At 33.9% G+C, this 21,615-nt stretch overlaps 2 protein-coding genes across 2 annotated transcripts in view; one reads left to right on the top strand and one right to left on the bottom strand.

Annotated features, from left to right (window-relative positions):
• The window catches only part of LOC134844539 (3'(2'),5'-bisphosphate nucleotidase 1-like), a 553,428-nt gene that overhangs the window by 303,967 nt on the left and 227,846 nt on the right, over nt 1-21,615 (top strand). The window lies entirely within an intron of this gene.
• On the bottom strand, nt 4,670-20,482 carry LOC134844958 (uncharacterized). Its single transcript, XM_063861785.1, has 3 exons — nt 20,291-20,482; nt 7,451-8,087; nt 4,670-5,351 (listed from the first exon to the last, which is right to left on the bottom strand). Exons 1-3 carry the CDS (start codon nt 20,480-20,482, stop codon nt 5,284-5,286), a joined length of 897 nt encoding a protein of 298 aa, XP_063717855.1. The 3' UTR covers nt 4,670-5,283.

The following is a 21,615-nucleotide window of genomic DNA, read 5'->3' as shown; positions in this document are numbered from 1 at the left end:
AACTTCCAAAAAAAACAGGAAATAAATCGAAAACTTGATTTTTCCGAGAGCCATCACTTTTGTGTCAAAAAATTTGGGCAAAACCGCTGATGCAAGGGTGCTTCCCACAACACGCTCTACTCGTTGAGCCCAAAATTTCAAATTTGAAGGGGTAGTTTTTGAGAAAAGTTAAAAAATTTCAAAAAACGGTAAAAAAAATTGAAAAAAAAAAAACATTTCCGAAGGCTCCGAACTTCCAAACTATTTGTGCAAAAAAATGGGTGTAACATTGTATGCAGGGGAGCTTCGCACAACCCGATCTTATCATTGAAACTTAAATCTCAGATAAGGTCATAAGTGATGAAAAAGTTGGGCAAAGCCGTTTATAAAAGGGAGCCTTCCACAACCCGTTCTACCAATTGAAACCAAAATCTCAGATTTGGGAGGGTAGTTTTCAATAAAAGTCAAAAAGTTTTGAAACAACGGTCAAAAAATCGAAAATTTGACTTTTCGGAGGGTCATAAATTTTTGTGTAGAAAAAATTTGGGCGTAAACGCTTATGCAGGAGAGCTTTTACAACCTGTTCTATCCTCCATTGAACCCAAATCCCAGATTTGGGACGGTAGTTTGCGAGAAAATGTCAGAAGTCCAAAAATATAGATAAAAAACCCACACATTTAATCCAAGGCTGTCGAAAGTGTGGCAGGGTAAAAAAAAAGATCCCAGGAAATTAAGCAGAGTCAGGTAAGAGTGCGGACTTCCCATTGGTACCACTTTTTCGAAAATCGATTGTAGTTTTTAAGAAAAACCAAATTTTTTGAAAGCGAAAAAATTTTTCAAAGCGTCTCAAAAAAAACCGGTCCCATAGAGTTTCATAATATTTTCATAATACCAGTTTTTATCAAACAGGAATTTTTTATCTTTATACCAATGCAAAATAACCGAAAAAACAAGAGCCGTTATTACTAGGCCGAATAAAATTTTTAAGCAAAAAAACAGGTAGTGCTGTACATATCAGGTATAGTATCAGGTAAAAAAGTAAATAAGTTAATCATTAACACTTGAGACTACAATGAAAACTGAGCACAGCGGCAAAAAATGTGGGACGGGAACTAAGCCGAAAAACTAAAATCCCGAAAAAATTTGAATTTCAGACACTGAAGAAAAGATCCGACAGGGACCCGAACCCCTTGCATTATGTTTCAAAGGCAACTGCATTACCTCCGGGCCAAAGTCTCACTTTTGAAATAACGTTTCATATGACCCAACTGATTCACGTAACTTTGTTAAACTAGTTGTTAACCCGAAAAAAGTCTTTATTCCGATTTAATAACGCTTGCTAAACGCAAGCTGAACAAAAAAGTGTAGAAAATCTGAGTTGATAAATCACAAAATTGTATTTTTTTTTTTCAATTCGGGAAAATTGATTTTAATCGGAACAATTCCAAGCTAGAAGGTCTTGAAAAAAAGCCCGACAAAAATCAACACTCAATCCAACCATTCACATTTTCAGTTTAAAAAACAATTTCTAAAGAAATCGAATGCAGCAGACAGTTTGAAAAAAGTCAATGACTGCAAGGAAACAGAAAAAAATACTGATTGGTCTTTCACAAATTCTCAACTTTCAAAGAAAAAAATAGATGGCCTTAAAGTTCTTTGAATTTCTAGAACAATTTATGATTCTTTAACTTTTGCTAAAAATTATCCCAATTTGAGAAAACTGGAGTGTTGAGCGAAGTTTTTATTCCGCTGTGAAATCTAAAAATTAAATTCTACTTTCGGAACCAGGAATCGATCACGTAGTATCGCGCTATTTCCTCTTTCGTAAATGAAGAGCTAGTTTTGCCTTCCATTTGGCAAATGAACTTGGATCGAACTCAAAAAGCGCACATATACCTAAGAACAATTACACTTGCATCAATAAGTATGAATGCACTTCTGTAGTTTTTTGAGAGCAATTTGAGATTTTTCCACGAAAAAAAAAACTGAAAAAATCATCACGAACTATATAAAAATCTGAACTACGTGCATCAACTCTTGCAAAACAAAATAGGGTCTGACCGAGAGTTGAACTCCAGGCCTCAAAAACCCAAGGCACGCCTATACCAGGTGGAGGCGATATTATGCCTTGACCATGTCATTGAGGTTTCATAAAAACAATAATAATGGAAAAAAAGTCAACTTCCCGATAACCAGCACACGAACTCTAGCAGGAGAAGAAAGAAACCTTTTACTTAACTGCGTCAATAATTGCAAAAACAACTGACTAAATGTTCAAATGTACAGCAATTATACGAAAAAGATTAAAACAACCCATTATCAACAAGGAAAAATTGCCACCAAAACCCATACCTTTCGCCCCCGCAGACCTGTGGCTTCGGGCGATGGATGCCGCCAAGCTCCTCGACCTAGAATCTTACGAGAAAAACACAGCCAACGTGGAAAGAAAAGTTGTTTACAGGAAAAAAGTCTAATTCCCGCTTACAAGACAATTGCTATCGCAAGTCAAAAGTAAATTATAATCTTCAAGTCAAGCAAATAAAGTAAAGGCAGACAAAAATTCCAAGATCCAAAAAAAATAATTTTAAAGATTATCGCTTTTTAACTTTTACTATCTCTAAAACCTCCTAGGGCAATTCAACGAAAGTCAAAAACGTTTAACAGCTTCTACGATATGACTGAACAGGAAAAAAATGACAACTTTCGGGAAAAGCATGTACAATATTTCAAGAGCTCACATCCGCAGCCCCACAATTAAGACTCAAGCCCTGCAATTAAAATCTATCGTGTTTTTTTTTCGCGCCACTTAAGCTTCTATAAATCGAGAGTGCAAATTGCCTACCTTCAAGAAAATGAGTTTAAATTGAACTCAAAAAGTGCATATATATGTGCATTTATAAGTATGAATGTACTTCTTTTGTTATTAGAGCATTTTAACATTTTTCTCGAAAAAAAAACACGAAAAAATAATTGCGACCTTTATAAGAGTCTGAACTTTAGATAACCAAAAACCAAAACCATCAAAATCAAAAAATGAACCCAAACGAAATTCCCGAAAAAAGAACCCACACTAAAAAAAATGAGTATTGAGTAAATCCATTAACACTTGGAAAAACTTAGCAACTGCGTTTAAGTTGCTATTTAAAAAAAATAAAAATGGGGAAAATATTGTCTCAGAGCATCATATCACGCTTTTTGATAATAATTACAACAATGAAACAGCTTTCTAATGAAGGAACCATAAACCAGACTACATCTGGCAAAAATGGCGTATAACTTATCCGAGAAACCCCATGCTATGCCATAAAGATTATTCTCCTATTGCAAAACATTTGCACTTCCAAGTCTAGGGTGAATTATTTCTAATCAGTTCGAATTACTTATAATTTAAGCAAATTTGAAAATATTATGTTTATAATAAATACTAAAAAAATTCGGTCATTTTTATTTTCCAGACTTTGTGTATCTTGATGGAAAATGAACCGCTTTTTTAAAGTAAAAATGATGTGCCTATCACACGAAAGACTAGGTAGGAACCAGCCGTGTTGGAGCAACAACGCATATTTTTAATGCTCAGTTAATTTGTTCACATGTAAACTTAATAAAAAAAGCATGTTGAGTTTTCCAGAACTTATTCAACTATTTTCCCGCCATTTGTAGCAACTAAATCTCTATAATTCAATTTTGGTTGGAATCAGTCACTCTTTAACTATTCTGAAGTATTCAAATTCCTTGGTTTTTTTCTGTCACGCAAAGAAGAAAACGCGTGTTGCCGCGCAAGGAGCACTGAATCTTGCGACCAGATATTTTGATTAAAACAATTGAACAAAAGCAACGACAATAATATTTTCCTTCTATTTTCAACCTTTTGTCGTTTTCGTATGCGAATGTAAAGAGGCACTTATAGCTAGCTAGCCACTCGAATAAAAACACTCCCCGAAAAGCTAGCCACTCTAAAAGCACTAAAATCCAAACTTCCTTCCGATCTGGCTTCGGGACAATATCCCGCTGCTTTCGTACCAGAACGATCTTTGGATAAAAGTCACCAACCAAACTGTCAACCATCTAAGCAAAAATATTCTGCATTTTTTTCAGAATAGTCTATATTTGCTAAATTTGTCCAGTGTTCATCAACAATCTAAAAATCTGGTCAATTAACGCTCTGGTTCTTATCATACTAATTCTAGAAAAAAGCAATAGGTAACTTTGTCAAAAAACTGAATTAGCAAGCGTCAACAAGCCAAATAAAACTTAAAAAAAACTTCAATCGGAATTCGCTTGACGTCTTCAGCTGTTTTGGCACGCTATACAGCCTATTTAAAACATCTATTCGATATTAGAAGTGCAATAGAGGTCAGTAAATCCTTTACTTAATAAATTATAACTATATCTCTGAACCAATATGATACAGTTTTCTATCAACCCAACAAATTTCATCTCTTAAAAACTTTGCTTTCGCAAAGCAACCTGGAACGCAGCGAAATTAACTCTTTATCAATTGCCATGACAATTTTGCAATATTCCAGCCGAAGGATATAAAACCTTGGAAAAGGTTTGATGGTTTAATTACCCTAGCGTGCTGTATAGCTTAAAGTTCTTGATGTTCCTGTCGTTTGTGGTGAATGGTCATAATCCAATCAGCGCATGGCTATGACTCGAGGAAAACTGCTTTTAAAAGGATAAGTTAATTCATCATTATAAACTACATTGCACTACTTTGCTTGTACAAATTTATTAGCTGGATGATGATTACACTTCAAATATTAGCTATTAAATATTCAAAATATATATTCCGAATAAAAATAGGATTAAATTAGTCATGATTTTGGCATAAGCGTCGCTCATTTATTGCATCAATTGGCTATCTTATTGGAGAACTTTGGCCACTATTGATTAACCACACAAAATCGTAATCGGTTTTAAGGTTAAAAAAAGGAAGCCAAAACAGGCGGTTGACGATTTTCCATTAGAAGAGTCGCTATAGCGAGACGCAAAATATTGTTCAGATGAAGGAAGACCATTGAGACAATTTAATTGCACCATGGTGATAGCAGGCCCCGGATTACAGGCACTAGAGATGGGCACTTCACTTATAAGTTATAACTGAAATTATTGAGCTGACTTCTAATAACTACTAGCTAGAATTTTGTGAAACTCGTGAGCCTAGGAAGTGACATTGAGGTCTGCATGAGGCAACAGATGAGGTTAACATGCTACACATTCAGCATATCTAAGCATTATCGACCATTTTCGGCGCGAAATCAGTGCGAAAAGAGAGAAGAAGGTTTGATGACAAGCAGACGTCTAGTTCTCCATGTATTGGGAGTCGATTTGCAGGCTCGAGAACCACAGCGAATCCATTGAAGATTGTTCTGAAAACCATATTTATAAGTACCAAAACCATGACTCATCTTGGTATACATTTCATGCAGTATAATCACGTTACGTATACTTTTCAGTACTTATCATATAATTAAGTATAAAGAAAATTGCCTTTACAGCTAGCAATTAGAAATAAGTTAACCAATCCATGAGTCACACAAAGAACTCTGGCGCGCGTCAAAAAAATAGTGATGAGGAGTTCACCACGCAACAGAAGTAATGAGTGCACCACATGAAAATTATTTCTGTTACCCTCAAATTATTCTGGATGAAAAGGACTGGTCTAACAAAAATTCTCGTTTAGAATGCAATTGCCCAAAAATAAAAAAAGAATCATATCATCACAGAACCGATCCGAACTTATTACTACAAATTTAATATAAAACAATAAACCAAAATAGTAAAATACCTTTTTGAAATGCATAAAATATTGAACTACTATGACATTTCATAACTTGAACTGCGGTTGGACAAACATAGCAAAGTAACACTGGTAAAAGAAGAGCCATTGAACGCAAAAAAACGTCAACTTTTGAAAATGAAACAAAAAAATATATGGCCTTTAAGCAAATTGAATGTCAAGAGCAATTTACAATTCGCACGATTTTGATAATTTTAACCCTATATCAGAAAACTAAATTATTAGAAAAGTTTGTATCCGTCGAGACTAAAATTCCACTTAAGAAACAAAAGCAATCAATTTTTGCGATCCATTACAGCTTTCAAAGCTGGAGAGTGCATTTTGTCTGCCTTCTAGCAAACGAACTTGAATTGAACTCAAAAAGTGCATATAAACCTAGGAGTATTATCTGTACATTCAGACATTTGAATGCACTTCTTTTGATATTACATTTTAAATTTTTTCCTGAAAAAAAATATTAAAACATATCACGACCTATACATGAATAACAAATCTGAACTACATTCATCGACTCTTAATCACTGTTTACTCAACCAAATACTAAATTAAGTCTGTTAACAATTTTTGCAATTATTTAGGCTATTATAGGTGTTGTAAAGCTTTTAATTATCCCGTTAACACTACTTTTTGAAGCATAAATTAGCCCTTCTTTCGCCAAAGAAAATTTTCTAAAAAAAAATATAGAATTCTTGAAAATTTTTTTGTTTGAATTGTTTTGCTTATATTTTAATTTATCTTTTAAAATTGTACACATAACTTGGCACAAACATTTCTATGGCAAAAACTTGGACAAACATAAAACAAGGATTATTAAGATTCTCTAAATAATGTTGTCGGAACTTTGTGCTACTTGTGCAGCAACTGTCTAATCTTGCTAGTCTTTGATTTTATTTTGCTTTTGAGGTTCATTTCAAGTTTTATTCTAAATTGAATAAATATGTGTTGGAAAATTATCAACATAGCCAAATGACAGTTGGAACAGAGTATTGAACGCAAGGAAACTGAAAAAACTGCCTCGTTTTTTTTCAAAAAACCTTCGAATTTTGACGTTCGAAGCTAAAATAGATGGCCTTAGAGCTCTTTGAATTTGTAGAACAATTCATTATTGGCCCCTTTTTGATAAAACTACCCAATGTGAGAAAACTGGATCAATTGGTAAGACTTTTATTTCGCTAGGAAATCTTATAACTAATTTCCATTTTCGAAATTAGAAAATCACGTTTTTCGTGGCCTTTATCTTATGCTGTTTGATAGCGTAGTTTACCTTCCTCTTAACAAAAGAAAAGAAGTGAACTGAAAAAAAAAATCAAGTCAAACCGCTAAAATCAAAATTGAGCGTGAACAAGTTTTAAGACTTTTATGAAAAAAACATCACCAAGACCTATATAAGAGTACTCACTACGTTCATTGCTCTTAAACAGCACTAGTTTTGATCCTAGGAGTTTGTAAAAAAAAAGTAAATTTCTCTATTTCACATCAGTTTCTGAATTTTGAGTTGAACAAAAGTAAAAAGATCAGTTCTAGGAAAACGTGACACTTAAGAAACCTATTTATTATTGATGGTTTTTGGGCAATTCAGCTGTCAACTTGCAAAAAAAACTTCTTAGAAAGTCCTAAATGTTTGAAGCTCTAATATTAAAAACTATTATGGTAGATCTTAATACTCACTGAAGCTGCTGGAAGACCAGTTATCGTCTCTGGAACCGCTGTTGAAATTTGTTACCCCTAAACTATTTTGAATATTCAGTCCAGACGACCAAATGTCCTGCACATCCCACTCCATACCATCTCCAAGGTTGTGTCGCGGACCAACTTCCAAACTCCCAACGTCAATCCGTTGTTTGCTCAGATATCCTGACTGCTGACAAACACCATAAAACTTTAAGGCAATGAGAAACCCTATTACGCTCAAACCGAACATCAAAACTGCTATGGCTGCAGTTGACGCAATTAAGATATACAAATTCTCTAATTGGCGTTGTTCAAAGACATCCGATTTCTGCGCTTCCTGGTCAATATTTTCTTGACTACTTTCTTTGTTGGCTTGAATTTTATAACCACTCGCTGCCACTCGTTGGGTACTAGTTCTCTCAGCCGTACAACTTGGAGAAGTGGAACCTCTGTAGTTCTCAACGTCTGGCAATTTCGCAGGGTTGTGTATGTACGCCGTTCTGTAGCAATTCCCTTTATCTATGTCACTTTCAGCAGGAAGAGAACAAGTTATAATCTGGAAGCTGTAGCCCATCCATATATAAGGATCTCCCTGATTCGACCTTGAATGAATTTCAGTCAAAGGTATTTCAACCTAAAACATAAAGGCCACATTCACCAAGCTTTCAAACATGCCATTATGCAATACTAATCATCAGAGGCTCATTAAAGGATGGTGGATGTTTTGCCCCTTCAAATATTTGATATCCTGACGATTCACACAAAAGTCAATTTATACCCAGCTCAGAAAACAACCACAAATGCTAATATTAAAGAAGCTTAAACAACTAGAAAATGATAAGGGCGGATCGCGTCTAGACTCCCAAACACACAAAAAAAATTATGATAGAGAGCCATATTTTTACAACAGTAAAAATACATAACTTCAAAATATATATTTACACAAAATTACAATACGAATTGATAACACTGCAGAAAAAGCGCATAAACAGATAACTCTACAAAAAAAAGTTTCACAGGTACTAGTCCAAGAAAGGGGATTACAAGCCAGACAGCCCTTTGCCCAGCCACAACAATATTGCGTATCACTGATTTCCAATGGCTCCTGCTGCTCGCGATTTTTTGTAAAGGTCAAACAACTCGGCTTATCAAGTATTATTGGATATTCGTAGTGACTTCACGCTCTTTTTGAGTTCGTACCTGGCTGTCTTTGTCCACTTTCCTCTGACTTCTCATGGTGGTCTTCGCTAGGAACCTCCATTTTTGAATTCTAAGGCTGCGTTTGGTAACTCCCACTCGTTTATGATTAGGGTTCCTATGATAACTTTCACTTATTTCACTTCTTTTCTTTGTGTAAGAAAAAAATAAAAAAATAGGTAGCGTTTGGATCTGTTTGAACCTAATATCCTCGTAGTTTGTGAAATAACTGCTTTCAAAAATGCACCCGAGAATAACTTAAAAAAATTATTGATTAAATCAATAATTTGCTGGATGAGAAAACTTTATAACTATGATTAAGTACAGATGCAAAAAATAATTGGGCTAGTCAAAGACGTATCCAGTTTTTATTTACAAAAAGCGCATTATAACGAAATCTACCATGATACATTGCACTTGATTATTCTATACCTTAAGAAAGCGCTTATCGAGAAATTATTGATAACTTTTCATATTAACACCCAGTCTGAAGCCGCTGTGACCCAACGTAACGTGCATTTCAGACAGCACAGATATAAACAGCGGTACTTCCAACCCTAAAACTCAATCATACCATTATACAAGTCCGTATCAGTTTTCAAGTGAAGTTTTTAAAGTGACATACTTTACTTTTTCCTTATTGGGCACTCAGTGGTTTTAAGTACTCCTATGCCACTGTTGCAAAATCATAATGATCATAAAAACAAAAAAAAACTTTTTCTCAAAGAAACAAGAAACTTAAAAAGGGTCTGAAGTTTTGGCTAAAAAAATTTCATTTTATTCTTACTGTAGTTATATTTATCAAAATAATCGAATTTTTTATTATACTGTTCGGAAATATCGAACTAAACCCACGTCCAACGCTTCCATACGACAGAAATTTCAACAAAAGCCTACATTTCCAATCAAAACTAAATTTCTTTCAGATAAAAAGCATAAAGCTCAAAAATCATTTTCAGATAAGTAGACCGGTGAACGATTTCGGCAACAATTGTATTTTGGGTTTAATGAAAGATGGCTATAATCTAAAGACATCTCGAACACATTGACTTCAAAAAAAACCAATTTCAAACTTTCTGTTGCGATAGGAGCTCGGATAACCGAAGTTAAAAAGTGAAGGACCGTTCATATTAAGGCCAAAAAAGCACGGTTAAGGCCTGATTGCAACACTTCTGATTCTCGATTTGAAAATTTTTGGATCGATATTCAAATAAATCGAAGTCAAAAAGTCTTGAACCACTTCAAAAATGCATTGATAAAGCAGCCATAGGCAATAATACGTTAATTCTATTGGTGACTCTAATTTGAATTATGTGAACAGAGATCGAAAACAAAAAAGACTACGATAGTGAGTCCTTACGGTCTATCAATCGTCAAAATTAACACCGTTGTAATTCACTCATTGATTATACTAATTATGACACCAGTTTAAAATCAGTAGATACCTTCGGATTTGACTTTCCAATAAAAATTATCATTTTGCTTTTTTCACAAATGTTTTATTCAGTTAAAACAAAAAAAAAACTAAACACATTTTCGATAAAAACAACTATTGAGCTGATGAAATCCGAAAATTACTAAATGATCAAATCGGTCAAAATTTTGTATGCAAACTGATGCTGACAGTATTATCACGACTGTTTTTCAGAAGGTATTCCACGATCTTATTTTGAAACATGCTCCGATTAAAAGTCTCACGCAGTTTTAAAAAATCTCACGCAGTTTAAACAAAAAAAACTATTGACCAAAAATGTCTCGTAAGAAACAAAAAACCGATCTTTTCACTAGCTAACCAATATGTTCAAAAACCTCACTCAATTTAAACTTGAAAAACAATTTTTGACAAATTTATGGAACTGAAACTTCAAGGAGTACTAGAAAGATTATGATATTTACAACCAACTTATTGAATCAGCCTCATCAGACAGATTAAAATGAAACCTTATAAACGAAGTAAGGACCAGCAAAAATACCGCTTGTGACATTGCTTCGATAAGAAGTTTGTTTGGCAATGCATAAACTGATTTAAAAAAATAATTTCACATTCAGTCAAATAGGCGAAATTATAATTGAACTTATGTCTTCCAAATTTTGTAAAACCAAAACATCTCATCAGCATGGGGATCTTCCTCTTTTAGGTGGGTTAACAGGCATGAAAAACTGCACTTCTTGCTTTGAGGAAAAACAAACTCTTCGGTTCTTGTAAAAAACTTGTATGGGCATTACATTATTGAGCCTGCAAAAGCATCTCACGTAGTTCATTAGTTATTGAATAGCTCGCTCTCAAAAATTTTCTAGATAAAATTAAATTGGCTAAAATTACACCTTTGTGTGAGAAAAAAGGGATACCGAGGATGTAACAAAATACAGGCCAATATCTATCACTCCTAGGCTAGCAGAAATGATCGAGTACTTGGATGAATTCTAATTGATTTTCATTCAAATTTCTACCACAGATGCTCATAAATAATTAACAGAAACAATCAGAACACAAGTCGATAATCAAACACTGGTTGCGAATGCCCCTCTTGACTTATCTCAAGCTTTCGACTAAATTGATCACACTTTTCTGTTACAAAAAATGTACTCATTAGGCTTTGACTCAACTGCCACAATCCTCATTATGAGTTGTTTGACAATCTGACATCAAAAAGTTGTCTTAAGCGGAGCAGAATCAGTTCGCTCAGAGTCGTTCCTAGGACCTTTTTTGTTTGGTCTTTATGTCAATGATATGTACAGAAAGGTTAAATGATATCAAGTAATATGCAGACGATAGATTACTGTTGAGTAAAGGTCAAAAATAGCCAATACAAAAAGTTTGTCAAATAACATCGATAATTTTTCAATTAACTGAATCAACACTCTTTTGAAATCAAACAAGATAAAAATGAACTTATCGTTTTAGGGAATAATTCAAAAAAAATCACAATTGAAGTTCGTGATCAAATTATAAAGGACGTTAATGAAGTTGAACATTCGGGCGTCCGAATTACAACCAACTAGCATACCAAAATCAGTTTACAAATAAATTGCAAAAAATGGCACTGGGTATCAAAAATTTCTACACACTCCGGAAAATTGTACCATACAAATTAAAAATCAAGTCTCATTAGTTGTCTAGTACTTAACCATTTACATTAATTGGCTGTGATCCTGAGTACGATATCAAACAATCTAACGTTACAAAAGAAAAACAACTCAGCTGGGCCGTTAAAGACTTATGGTGCGTTCAAATTTCATTCAACGGCCAACTTAAAACTCGTACATAGAATTTTACTGGTTCGTTTTTTACATTCATCATTTTCTAAAAGCTCATGAACTTCATTTTTGGTTACTGAAGTTTGTCTCCCTTTGGCAAAAATAAAATTCTAATAGCATGAGAAAGAAACAAATTGTTCAGGGTTTTCTGGTATAGCCAGCAATCAAACTATTTGTTTTCAGAAAAGGCATTTTTTTGAAAAATGATCACCAACTATTTGACCAATTTTTCGCAAAACATTTTCATTCCACATCAAAAAAAACGTACATAACATTTTTTCTGAACCAAGTTAAGAAGAACTCAAGCCAAGTGTCAAACGAAAAACTATCATGGAAATCATTTAAGTTCTCTTGAATCATGTCTTTGCGCAATATTAGTAACTATTTTCATTGTCAAAATAGGTCCAATTTCATCACTGCCACAAACTTTGAAAAAAATTTGTTCATGTATATCAAATGTCATGAGAAAAGCATTTGTTTTCAAAATTTCAGATTTTGCATCAACGATAACAATTCCGATTTCAGTGCAAAAAAAAACTCTCGTTATGCATGCCTTTTCTCGTTATGTCAGAAAAAAGACTTGTAAGCCACCTTGAACAGCGCTTCGAGAAAACAACTTTGATAAATGTGGATCCGAAAAACCGACAAACTAGAAAAAACCTATACTGCTTATTGCTGAAATGGTTCCACTGTGACTCTATATATCCAACTATTCTGAAAAAGACTCACACGTTATCTCGACGCCGTCTGCGCATACCTAAATCTTAAGATTATAAGCTTAATAAAGCAAATCATGAGACAGAGGCGAAGCGGAGCATCTCATCAGTTGCGATACAACACAAACAAAAAAACAAGTCGAAAAAAATCTAGTTTACATTCAGTAAAATAGGCGAAATTATGTTTGAACATAATTCTTTCAAATACTGTAAAACCATCAGCATGGGAATTTTTCTCTTATATGTGGGTTACCAGACATGAAAAACTACTTCTTCCAGCTTTGAGAAAAAAACAAACCCTTGGGTCCTTGTTAAACACCAGTATGGGCATTACACTATTGTGCCTGCAAAAACATCTCTTGTAATTCAATTAGTTATTGAATAGCTCGCTCTCAAAAATCTTCTAGATAAAACTAAATTGACTAAAATTACACCTTTGTGTGAGAAAAAAGGGATACCGAGGATGTAACAAATTACAGGCCAATATCTATCACTCCTAGGCTAGCAAAAATGATCGAGTTCCTAGATGAATTCTAATTGATTCTAAGTCAAATTTTTACCACAGATACTCATGAGTAATTAACAGAAACAATCAGAACACAAGTCGATAATCATACGCTGGTTCTAAAAACCAGCATGGGCCTTACAATATTCGGCCTGAAATGGCATCTTCAGTTATCCAATTACTTAATGAAAAACTCGCTCTCAAAACTTTTCTAGGCAGAATTACATCGGCTAAAATTATACCTTTGTTTAAAACAGGGGATACCGAGGATAACACTACAGATCAATATCTATCACTCTTGCGCTGGCAGAAACTTTTTTAAAACCCTTCAACAAATGATCGAGTACCTAGATAAATTCTATTTGATGAGTGAACATCAATTTAAATTTCGAAAACAATTTTCTACCACAGATGTCCATATGCAATTAACAGAAACAATCAGAACACAAGTCGATAATAGGACGCTGGCTGCGGATGCTCTTCTTGACTTACCTGAAGCTTTCGACTAAATTGAGGAATATTTTCTGTTCAAAAAACTGAACTCATTAGGCTTTGATTCAAGCGCCAAAATCCTCATTATGAGATATTTGAGAAACTGACATCAAAAAAGCGTCTTAAAGAGAACAGAATCAGTTCGATTAGAGTTGTAAGAGGAGTTCCAAGGACCGCTTTGGTTTAATCTATATGTCAATGATATGTACAAAAAGTTTAAATGATATCCAGTAATATGCAGATGATAGAAGACTGCTGAGTAACGGTCAAAAAAAGCCATTAGAAAAAGTTTGCTAAATAACATCGATAATTTTTCAATTAGCTTAATCCACACTCTTTGAAAATCAAACTAGATCAAACTGAATTTAATGTTTTCGGGAATAATTGAAAACAAAATCACAATTGATGTGATCACATTATAAAGGAGGTTTATGAAGCTGAACATTTGGGCGTCCTAATTGACAACCAACTAACATACCAAAATCAGTTTACAAATTATTTGCAATGGCACTGGGTATCAAAACTATCTTCACACTCCGGAAAATTGTACCATAAAAAATGAAAATCAAGGTTCATTAGTTCTTAGCCATTTACAATACTCTTTCTTAGTCAAAAAATGATCAGTTTCAAAACCGCCACAATCTTTTAAAAAAATTTGTTCAAGTATATAAAACTTCAGGATGAAAGCATTAATTTTCACAAATTTGTTTTATACACCACGAAACAAATTCCGAACTCAAATCAAATAACTCTCGTTATGCATGCCGCTGTCAATACTTAAAGAGTTGTAAGCCACCTTGAACAGCGCTTCGAGAAAACAACTTTGATAAATATGGATCCGCAAAACCGATAAACTAGAAAAAAAACCTATATTGGATATTTCTGAAACGGTTCCACTGTGACTCTATATATCCGAGTATTCTAAAAAAGACTGACAAGTTATCTCGACGCCGTCTGCGCATACCTAAATCTTAAGATTATAAGCTTAATAAAGCAAATCATGAGACAGAGGCGAAGCGGAGCATCTCATCAGTTGCGATACAACACAAACAAAAAAACAAGTCGAAAAAAATCTAGTTTACATTCAGTAAAATAGGCGAAATTATGTTTGAACATAATTCTTTCAAATACTGTAAAACCATCAGCATGGGAATTTTTCTCTTATATGTGGGTTACCAGACATGAAAAACTACTTCTTCCAGCTTTGAGAAAAAAACAAACCCTTGGGTCCTTGTTAAACACCAGTATGGGCATTACACTATTGTGCCTGCAAAAACATCTCTTGTAATTCAATTAGTTATTGAATAGCTCGCTCTCAAAAATCTTCTAGATAAAACTAAATTGACTAAAATTACACCTTTGTGTGAGAAAAAAGGGATACCGAGGATGTAACAAATTACAGGCCAATATCTATCACTCCTAGGCTAGCAAAAATGATCGAGTTCGTAGATGAATTCTAATTGATTCTAAGTCAAATTTTTACCACAGATACTCATGAGTAATTAACAGAAACAATCAGAACACAAGTCGATAATCATACGCTGGTTCTAAAAACCAGCATGGGCCTTACAATATTCGGCCTGAAATGGCATCTTCAGTTATCCAATTACTTAATGAAAAACTCGCTCTCAAAACTTTTCTAGGCAGAATTACATCGGCTAAAATTATACCTTTGTTTAAAACAGGGGATACCGAGGATAACACTACAGATCAATATCTATCACTCTTGCGCTGGCAGAAACTTTTTTAAAACCCTTCAACAAATGATCGAGTACCTAGATAAATTCTATTTGATGAGTGAACATCAATTTAAATTTCGAAAACAATTTTCTACCACAGATGTCCATATGCAATTAACAGAAACAATCAGAACACAAGTCGATAATAGGACGCTGGCTGCGGATGCTCTTCTTGACTTACCTGAAGCTTTCGACTAAATTGAGGAATATTTTCTGTTCAAAAAACTGAACTCATTAGGCTTTGATTCAAGCGCCAAAATCCTCATTATGAGATATTTGAGAAACTGACATCAAAAAAGCGTCTTAAAGAGAACAGAATCAGTTCGATTAGAGTTGTAAGAGGAGTTCCAAGGACCGCTTTGGTTTAATCTATATGTCAATGATATGTACAAAAAGTTTAAATGATATCCAGTAATATGCAGATGATAGAAGACTGCTGAGTAACGGTCAAAAAAAGCCATTAGAAAAAGTTTGCTAAATAACATCGATAATTTTTCAATTAGCTTAATCCACACTCTTTGAAAATCAAACTAGATCAAACTGAATTTAATGTTTTCGGGAATAATTGAAAACAAAATCACAATTGATGTGATCACATTATAAAGGAGGTTTATGAAGCTGAACATTTGGGCGTCCTAATTGACAACCAACTAACATACCAAAATCAGTTTACAAATTATTTGCAATGGCACTGGGTATCAAAACTATCTTCACACTCCGGAAAATTGTACCATAAAAACTGAAAATCAAGGTTCATTAGTTGTCTAGTTCTTAGCCATTTACAATACTCTTTCTTAGTCAAAAAATGATCAGTTTCAAAACCGCCACAATCTTTTAAAAAAATTTGTTCAAGTATATCAAACTTCAGGATGAAAGCATTAATTTTCATAAATTTGTTTTATACACCACGAAACAAATTCCGAACTCAAATCAAATAACTCTCGTTATGCATGCCGCTGTCAATACTTAAAGAGTTGTAAGCCACCTTGAACAGCGCTTCGAGAAAACAACTTTGATAAATATGGATCCGCAAAACCGATAAACTAGAAAAAAAACCTATATTGGATATTTCTGAAACGGTTCCACTGTGACTCTATGTATCCGAGTATTCTAAAAAAGACTGACAAGTTATCTCGATGCCATCTGCGCATACCTAAATCTTAAGATTATAAGCTTAATGAACTAAATAATGAGACACAGAGGCGAAGCGGGACATCTCACCAAATGCGAATACAACAAACAAAAAAAACAAGTCGAAAAAAATCTAGTTTACATTCAGTAAAATAGGCGAAATTAGATTTGAACCTAATTCTTTCAAATACTGTAAAACCAGGACATCTCATCAGCATGGGGATTTTTCTCTTATATGTGAGTTATCAGACATGAAAAAATACGACTTCTTCTAGCTTTGAGAAAAATAAACCCTTGGGTCCTTCTAAAAACCAGCATGGGCCTTACAATATTCGGCCTGAAATGGCATCTTCAATTATCAAATGACTTAATAAAAAACTCGCTCTCAAAACTTTTCTAGGCAGAATTACATCGGCTAAAACTATACCTTTGTTTGAAAAAGGGGATACCGAAGATAACAAACTACAGACCAATATCTATCACTCTTGCGCTGGCAGAAACTTTTTAAAAAACCCTTCAACAAATGATCGAGTACCTAGCTAAAATCTATTTGATGAGTGAACATCAATTTAAGTTTCGAAAGCAATTTTCTTCCTAGATGCCCATATGCAATTAACAGAAACAATCAGAACACAAGTCGATAATAGGACGCTGGTTGCGGATGCTCTTTTTGAAGTACCTGAAGCTTTCGACTAAATTGATGATTATTTTCTGTTCATAAAATTGTACTCATTAGGCTTTGATTCAAGCGCCAAGTTCTCATTATGAGTTATTTGAGAAACTGACATCAAAAATCGTCTTAAACGGAACATAATCAGTTCGCTCACAGTAGTAAGAGGAGTTCCAAGGACCTCTTTTGTTTAACTTATATATCAAGGATATATTCAAAAAGGTTAAATGATTGATATCAAATCAAATGCAGGTGATACATTACTGGTGAGTAACGGTCAAAAAATAGCCATTGCAAAAAGTTTGCCGAATAATATCAATAATTTTTCAATCACCTTAATCAAGCCTCTTTGAAAATCAATCAAGATAAAACTGAATTTATTGTTTTCGGGCATAACTCAAAAAAATCACAATTGATGTTCGTGATCAAATTATAAAGGAAGTTAATGAAGTTGAACATTTGGGCCTCCTAATTGACAACTAACCAACATACTAAAATCAGATTACAAATATTTTGAAAAAAATGGCACTGGGTATCATAACTATCTACACACTCCGGGAATTTGTACCATTGAAGTTAAAATCAATGCTCATTAGTTGTCAGTACTTAGCCATTTACAAAAATTGGCTGTGATCCTGAGTACGATATCAAAAAATCTAATGTTACACTAGAAAAACAACTCAGCTGGGCCGCTAAATTTCATTCATCGGCAAATTTAAAGCTAGAACAGAATTTTACTAGTTCGTTTTTTGCTTTATTACATTCACCAACCTCTAAAAGGTCAACAACTTCATTTTTTGGTGACTGAAGCTTGGCTTTATTTAGCAGCAGTAAAAATTTAACTGAACGAAAAAAAACAAGTAGATTAATCACGTCGTTTCTGCTATAGCCAGTACGCACAAAAAAAGTATTTTCAGAAAAAATAATTCTAAGCAAAATGATCACTAATTATTTGACCAATTTTTCGCAAATCAGTAACTATTTTCTTTGTCAAAATACGTTCAGTTTCAACACTGCCACAAAGTTTGGAAAAAAATTTGTTCATTTATATCAAATTTCAGAATAAAAGCATTAACTTTTATAACTTTTTATTAAACACCACGAAAAAGATTCCGAACTCAAGGCAAATAACTCTCGTTATGCGTGCCTGTCAAAACTTAAAGAAACTTTTACGCTATCTTGAACAGCGCTTCGAGAAAACAACTTAAATACATGTGGACCCAAAAAACTGACAAACTAGAAAAAACTATACTAGATATTTCCGAAACGGTTGTACTGTGACTCTATATATCCGACTATTCTAAAAAGATTCTAACGTTATCTCGATGCCATCTGTGCATACCTAGATCTTAAGATTATATGCTAAAAAACCATAATGAGACAGAGGCGAAGCTTCGCACCAGTTGCGATACAACAAAAAAAGTCGAAAAAAGTTAAAATGTTGAAAAAAAACTAGTTGAACTGGATTAAAATGTCTGGATTAAAAAAAACAACTAAGTCCGAGCAAAAGCTGAGGTGCCTGTTTTATATTGAGTAAATTTGTTTTACTGATGCGGGATGAAAACTGCGATTTAAAAAAATTGGCCAAAAACCTTAGTTGTTTCTCTGAAAAAAATTAAGTGAGTAGAGTGCAAGTTTTTGAGGTTTTTAAATTTTTCAAGGAAACAGCATTTATCTTGCAAAAAACATGGAATCAGCGCTTCAGCAGGAATAATTCTTCAAAAAAATTTTTAATTGAGGAGTTAACCCAAAATCTCAGATTTGGATTTGGAAGGGTAGTTCACGAGAAAAGTCGTAGTTTCAAAAAAAAACGGTCAAAAATCAAACTTTGACTCTTCCCAGCGCAATACTTTTTCGTTAAAAAATAAGAGTGACCACTAACGCTGGGGAAATTTCCATTACCCGTTTTTTTCCATTGAATCCACAATTTTAGATTTGAGCTGTTAGTTTTCGAGCGAAGTCAAAAAGATTTAAAAAAAACAGTCAAAAAATCACAAACTTGACAATTCCAAGGGCCATGCATTCAAATGTAGACATAAAAAATTGAGCATAGCCGCTTATGCAGGGCATTTTTTCAAATTCTTTCAGCTCATTGAAAACAAAAATTTGGGAAGGGTAGTTTTCAAGAAAGCGAAAAAAATCAAAACATGGGTCAAATATTGCCCCACAGACCTTTTCGAAGGCTGTAGAGAGAGGATAAATAAAAAGAGACAAGTTGATTATGAATACAAAGTCAAGCAAAATTAAATTACAAAATGTAGGAATAAATCAAACACTAAAAGCAAAATTATAAGAAAAAGCACGCAGCAAAAAAATGATTCTGAGATATGACAAATAAGCCGACATAAGATAAGCAGACAAATAAGTGGCCGTCAATTTTAATTGAAACAGAATATTTCCTGTTTAAAAAAAGTCCTGGCCAGATTCGAACACAGGACCATTGCCGTCTCAGACGTATTCGTTACCTCCAGGCTCAAAAAGGCTAGTAAACTTGAATACATTATGAAACAATGTAGCACTAGAGATGATTCCGAGTCCTGTGAACCAAGTCATTTACGGGAAAAAGTCCACTGATTGCACTACTCTTGTTTATCGCAAGGATAAACAGTAAATAAAATATCAAAGATTTATTTTCAAAAATCAGCAAAATTTGTCTGAACTCAATTACCTGCATCATTTGGAATTTTTGCGATGGTATTATAAAAAAAAGGCAATACCTGAACCATCAAGATAAGACCGTGCAGCGGAAACTAAGCTGATTATGATGAGATTATGAGTAGATACGCCAGAAAAACAGAGATGCCTTTGAGTGAGAATGTCAGACTTTGTCTTTTGAAGCATTTGCGTTGACTCAATTGCGGAATCAGTCATTAAACATGTAAAACAAATCTCAGGCCTTTGTTTTCCCAAGCATCGGCGTTAATTCAATCAACCATTAAATATGACTTCATGAAGCACGTTGACCTTCATGTGCAAATTCAGTGAAGTTTTAAATGGAAAAAGTCTAGAACCAGGTCGGTAAAGAATAGCTATACTAATCATCCCATTCTTGGAATAAACTGCTCTAACAAGAAAAATAAAAAAAAAGCTAGCTTTCAGGGATTGAACTTTTTTTATTATAAAGCTCACCTTTAATGGTAGATCTTTTCGCTGGAGCTCCGTCAATTGAACCAGAAAATCTTTCTTGTTAACAGTAACTGCTTCTCCGCTTAAAACTTCTCTTGTCCGTTTAATCGATATTAGATAGCCATTCAGCAGTCCTTTATCATTAGGGTGTTCAAACTTGACAATTCCAAGGGCCATGCATTCAAATGTAGACATAACAAATTGAGCATAGCCGCTTATGCAGGGCATTTTTTCAAATTCTTTCAGCTCATTGAAAACAAAAATTTGGGAAGGGTAGTTTTCAAGAAAGCGAAAAAAATCAAAACATGGGTCAAATATTCCCCCACAGACCTTTTCGAAGGCTGTAGAGAGAGGATAAATAAAAAGAGACAAGTTGATTATGAATACAAAGTCAAGCAAAATTAAATTACAAAATGTAGGAATAAATCAAACACTAAAAGCAAAATTATAGGAAAAAGCACGCAGCAAAAAAATGATTCTGAGATATGACAAATAAGCCGACATAAGATAAGCAGACAAATAATTGGCCGTCAATTTTAATTGAAACAGAATATTTCCTGTTTAAAAAAAGTCCTGGTCAGATTCGAACCCAGGACCATTGCCGTCTCAGACGTATTCGTTACCTCCAGGCTCAAAAAGGCTAGTAAATTTGAATACATTATGAAACAATGTAGCACTAGAGATGATTCCGAGTCCTGTGAACCAAGTCATTTACGGGAAAAAGTCCACTGATTGCACTACTCTTGTTTATCGCAAGGATAAACAGTAAATAAAATATCAAAGATTTATTTTCAAAAATCAGCAAAATTTGTCTGAACTCAATTACCTGCATCATTTGGAATTTTTGCGATGGTATTATAAAAAAAAGGCAATACCTGAATCATCAAGATAAGTCCGTGCAGCGGAAACTAAGCTGATTATGATGAGATTATGAGTAGATACGCCAGAAAAACAGAGATGCCTTTGAGTGAGAATGTCAGACTTTGTCTTTTGAAGCATTTGCGTTGACTCAATTGCGGAATCAGTCATTAAACATGTAAAACAAATCTCAGGCCTTTGTTTTCCCAAGCATCGGCGTTAATTCAATCAACCATTAAATATGACTTCATGAAGCACGTTGACCTTCATGTGCAAATTCAGTGAAGTTTTAAATGGAAAAAGTCTAGAACCAGGTCGGTAAAGAATAGCTATACTAATCATCCCATTCTTGGAATAAACTGCTCTAACAAGAAAAATAAAAAAAAAGCTAGCTTTCAGGGATTGAACTTTTTTTATTATAAAGCTCACCTTTAATGGTAGATCTTTTCGCTGGAGCTCCGTCAATTGAA

Source organism: Symsagittifera roscoffensis, chromosome 4, assembly GCF_963678635.1.
Source record: "Symsagittifera roscoffensis chromosome 4, txSymRosc1.1, whole genome shotgun sequence".
NCBI lineage: Eukaryota > Metazoa > Xenacoelomorpha > Acoela > Convolutidae > Symsagittifera > Symsagittifera roscoffensis.
This window is presented reverse-complemented; position numbering and strand designations above follow the sequence as displayed.